The sequence below is a fragment of the Polypterus senegalus genome, chromosome 1 (assembly GCF_016835505.1).
Source record: "Polypterus senegalus isolate Bchr_013 chromosome 1, ASM1683550v1, whole genome shotgun sequence".
NCBI lineage: Eukaryota > Metazoa > Chordata > Cladistia > Polypteriformes > Polypteridae > Polypterus > Polypterus senegalus.
The window spans coordinates 205,673,055-205,677,798 of NC_053154.1; the positions used below are offsets into that span (position 1 = coordinate 205,673,055).

Here is a 4,744-nt window from a genome sequence, read left to right on the forward strand (position 1 = left end):
CCATCTTAAGAACAAGATAACCACGATACTACATATCAAACACTGGACAAACTGAAATGTGATTAAAGTGAAAAAGGAAACAAATGAGATAAAAACAATTTTATTTTTCATCAAGGCCTCCATATATGAAGCATTTAGGAAGGAATTTATGAAAATTATAAATTATTCTTTATATACAAATATACAGTGCTAATATTGTGCAAAATTCTCCCCCATTCCACAGCTACATTTATGAGTTTACCCTTGTACACTGCAGTCAGTGTTTTAGGTTTACATCACAGCTTTAACATAAATTTCACAAGCGGCCTCCCTGAAGAAACAATATTACATTTTAGTAGCACTTACACTGGTCACCCTGACAAAATGAAAATGATGATCTTACAAGTGAGCCAAAAGGAAACAATTAACAGACCCACAACAGTGGGCATGCCCTGCCTTGACAGCCACTTCCTGTTCACTCCAAGGCTGCACAGAATTAGTTTCTAAGGACTCAGCCGCTTCAGAGATTCCCATTAGTAGGAAAGCACAGCAGCGGGCAGCTAACAGGCTGAGAAAACACACATCATGGAGGGTGTAACAAGAGCAGAAGTGTATTTAATACTAGTGACAGTACACACTTGCTGCCATTACTGTGTCTGGAAACAGTCCAGCTGATGCGCTTAAAAACTGCCTGTCACAAGTATTTGTACAATTCTGTTTACATTATAAGAAGTGGCACAATGTGTTGTTACAAACTTAATTATACCCCCACCATCTTTGCTGTCAAAACATTACAGGATTTACTCTAATGAACAATACAAGGATGATTAGTTATCATCCCTGTTGGATTTTGCTAAAGCACCGACTGCAGACTAAGGCTATTTCTTGATTCTATCATAAAACTGTTGTAAGCAGCATCTTGATGGCTGAATCTTGAATTTAACTTGCTGTGCATCAACAGTCTGACACAGTGCGGTGAAGCCTGTGATGGTTTTCCAGTGCTGTAGTACTCGCAAAACAATGCCATTAAAGGACTTGCCATGTGCAGATGGATCTGTTAAAAGACACCAATTCTTCATTTTGCATGTAGCGAGGTAGAAGTCCAGCACCATGAGGGGGTTCTACCTTTTTCTATTCCCTAAAGTCCACTCATAGTGCCTGCATTGTTTTGGGCAACCCACACAAACATTGCTGTATAACAACCCAGAGACAACGCTTACAAAATGGCCTCTCTCTGTTCACTCGGTCCTCCTCTTTCCAAAAACTGCAGACATACTCCTGACAATCCCCTTGATGCCAACCCCCTTTTTTACAGTTCTGGCCTCTCTTATCAAGTCCAGCACTTCATGAAACACCAGGAGTACACCATGGTATGTCTCAGCTGCAGAGATCTCAAAGAAACCACAGTCTGCTGACATTGCAAGTAATCGGCCCTCCTCGCTGGACACAGTCCTACGGTGTTGCAAGTCCCGTTTGTTGCCTACAATGATGATGGGTACTTTATCCATTCCACTGGGGTTTTTTTTAAATTGGCGGATCTGTTGCACCTGCTGGCGAACCACATTGAAACTTGCCCGGTCACAAATGCTGTAAACGAGAATGAAGCCATCGGCCCAGCGCAGCTGCTTTTCACTAATGCATCCATGCAGGTCACAGTTCTGTGGGAGGAAGGAGACAAAAATGCAGATGGGTCGATCAGGTGGGGCTAACTGAAATAACCGGTTATAGCGAGATGATCCAGAAATAAGATGAATGTACACTGGAAATGATCAGAGGGTACAAGCTGACAGAATGGCTAACCAGAAAACAAGCAGCTAAGCTAAGTGCATTGAAAAGTCCAGGGTATGAAGTACAAAGTCAAGTATGATTCAATAACGCTAACTGTGCAAAAGGTTACAGGTACAACTTATTTGTGGGGAGGGAAAAAAAACCCAAAAAAACCTAATGGCTAATATAGCCCTTTTTGGTAAAGAACAAAGATTGCTGTATAAATGAATGCAGATTAACAGAAGACCTAATCTCTGAAAAATGAATATTTCTGTATTTATTTAAATTTTTGGATTTTCATATAATTTATATATGGATTGCTTACTTTATGATTCAACTTGTTTACTTACGTTATTTAATTGGCTGACCTAGCATTGCACACTCCACACACATACTGGTAAATCCATTTAGTGCCACTTGCATACAAAAAGCATATTCATTCAACCCCCCATTCCCCCATCCAAACAACCATATGCATGCTTGTTGTCTATTCGGTGTATACTGAATAGCAGGCAGTATGCTGTAGTAGTTATTAAATAATAATAATAATAATAATTCTTTACATTTATATAACGCTTTTAACGTCAAACTCTGACGTTATGGATGCAAATCCCTCAATTGACACTGTGTGACTATGAGCAAGTGACTTCATCTGCCTGTGTCCCAATTTGAAAAACAAAAGAAACGGAACCATTCTGTTTAGTTTTAATCCGCCTTGGATAAATGCGTCAACCAAGTAATTATATAAATAAACAAGATTGTCGTTTTACCTGAGGATACAGCGAATCCCAGATGTTGAAGCAAATTTCACGGCCGTCCACTCGATCGCTGTGGTTATAAATGGACTCTACCAACAGATGACAAAAAATACGTCAGCAACCGAAAAAGTACTCGAAAGTCTTTTAAGTTTTAATCGTACCAGTTTCATGGTCACTTACCGATGCTTCCATATTCTCCAATAAAGCGCCGGGTAAGAAATCGTACCGTCAAAGCTGTGGAAGCAAAAAAAAAAGGACAGTTGACTACTTAAGCATCTCGGAAGAAATAAGAACAGTTCAAATTTCCAGGCATTCCTTCTCACTGACTTGAAAATATACGAAGTTATGAAGAAACTCCTTTCACGCCCGGTCAGTAAATGCGCTCCCGTAAGACGTCTTATTTAAAAAAAAAAAGGAAAAAGCTGCACAAAACTCACCAGATTTTCCCACGTTCTCTGCTCCCAGCAGTAAAATATTCGCCTCCAGTTTCTGTGGGCCGTTATCGCTCATTTTGCCGCTGCTACTCTGAACGTTTTGCTTGACCTGCACAACCATTTGTGAAAAGTGCCGAACACCAGCTGAAGGAATGGAGACTTAGGTACTCTCTTGAGCTCAATTCTTCTCCTTCTATATGCCAATGTTTAACTAATGCTGGGGACCGGGCGGCACTTCGCTTTTATAGACAGGAAGGCGGCTCCCACGCGCGGAGGCTGGCAAAATCCCAGTTCACGTGGACTACTCTTTATTAAACGCAGGACCTCCTCTGCAGACGCGCTGGCTGAAGCGCGAGGTGACGGCGCGCAAGCTTTTGTTTACGCGGTTCGCGTTCACGCTGCGCCTCCCACTAGCTGCGTGGTGTGCTAAGCTTCGCGCCACCGATGACCCTTTACCTCGGAACGGCCGCACGCATTTTGACAAGTGACCTTCTCGTCGAGACAGCAACTGTTTTGACACCTGTGCTGTTATTTTACGAGTTTATCACGCGGACATTTGCCTGCAAAACTGTACGAGCGCTGCTGCGAGGTCAGTAGCCCAGCGTTAAAACGAACCTGCGTGGCATCCAAGAGATAACCTCCATACCGTCAGCAAGGTCGGGCTTGCCCCGTTTTCGGGGCGCGAGGTTCTAGGAAAGCAAGGCGGCCGTGGAGAGCACCACACCGGCAGATTTGGGGAAGCAGATGAGAGTTTTTAACTGCGGACGGCTTGAATGGCAAATATCTATGTTGATCACTTATACAAAGCTGGAAAATGCGACAACAGACCTAAAATTTCGGACAAATCCATTTCTAATTCTACATCCTAGCAAGTTTACACACTGATCACTTAATACTTTATTCAAATCGTTGTACAGTAAATGTTATGGCTCAGGACAACATCTGCCAACATAATTAAGTTTTCTGTACCTTTTTATAAAACAAATATCTGTTTTTGAAACCTGCTTTGTTCAGAACTGATTTGCTGGGAGCTGATACAGTGAAGTTGTTACATCTGTAAAGGATCTAAGGTCCACTTACTGGGTCTGTTTAGGGTTACCAATCAAATCAGCTTAGCTTCATGATTTTGAAATTAGGGAAGAAATAGGTAGGATCTCAGGGAGTAGAGGTAAACAACAGCAGGTGTTTGAACCACGATTCAAACCGTTTAGCTCTGCTGGTTACACTCAGGGGTGCAAATAGTGGCGATGTAGAGGATACTTCACATGAGGGCCAGCAACGAGCCTTGCTCATTATTTAGTGACCATGGCTGGCCTCTAGTCACAGCGGGCTAAAATTCATCTCTATGTTTTCACTGTCCACCCTCCTGATCTTAGCAGGCTACAATACAATACCTTTTTTTTCAGGTTACTTTGGCTGAAGCACATAGCTAAGGGGCAGCCAAAAAGCAAATCTTGCGTACTGACTTTAAAACAGCTTATTGCATCCCTTGCTGCACCAATGTTGCACACCACCAGTGAACGTAGGAATCCATCTACATTTTAGCCTTTAGTGATGAGTATATGACAGTAATGCAACACTGTGGTAAAAGCACTGCACTGCCATGCATGAAAATGCCAGATCAGCTCTGTAGCATAACTAGAGTTTGATGTGCCATAGTGCAAAAGGTCCCCCTTTCATGTGAAATTACATTAAATACAATGTAAGAAGTAACCAGTATGAATGCGATACATCAAGCATACTGCATACAAAAGATAAGTAATCATACTTAAGCTTTATGGAGTTCAGGAAATGATCATCAATATC

The 4,744-nt window shown here is 41.9% G+C and overlaps 1 protein-coding gene across 1 annotated transcript; it reads right to left on the reverse strand.

Annotated features, from left to right (window-relative positions):
* Positions 1-275: 275 nt before the first annotated feature.
* On the reverse strand, positions 276-3,281 carry zgc:64022. The gene is made up of 4 exons (XM_039767799.1): positions 2,942-3,281; positions 2,685-2,738; positions 2,517-2,593; positions 276-1,637 (listed from the first exon to the last, which is right to left on the reverse strand). Exons 1-4 carry the CDS (start codon positions 3,057-3,059, stop codon positions 1,218-1,220), a joined length of 669 nt encoding a protein of 222 aa, XP_039623733.1. The 5' UTR covers positions 3,060-3,281; the 3' UTR covers positions 276-1,217.
* Positions 3,282-4,744: the final 1,463 nt, after the last annotated feature.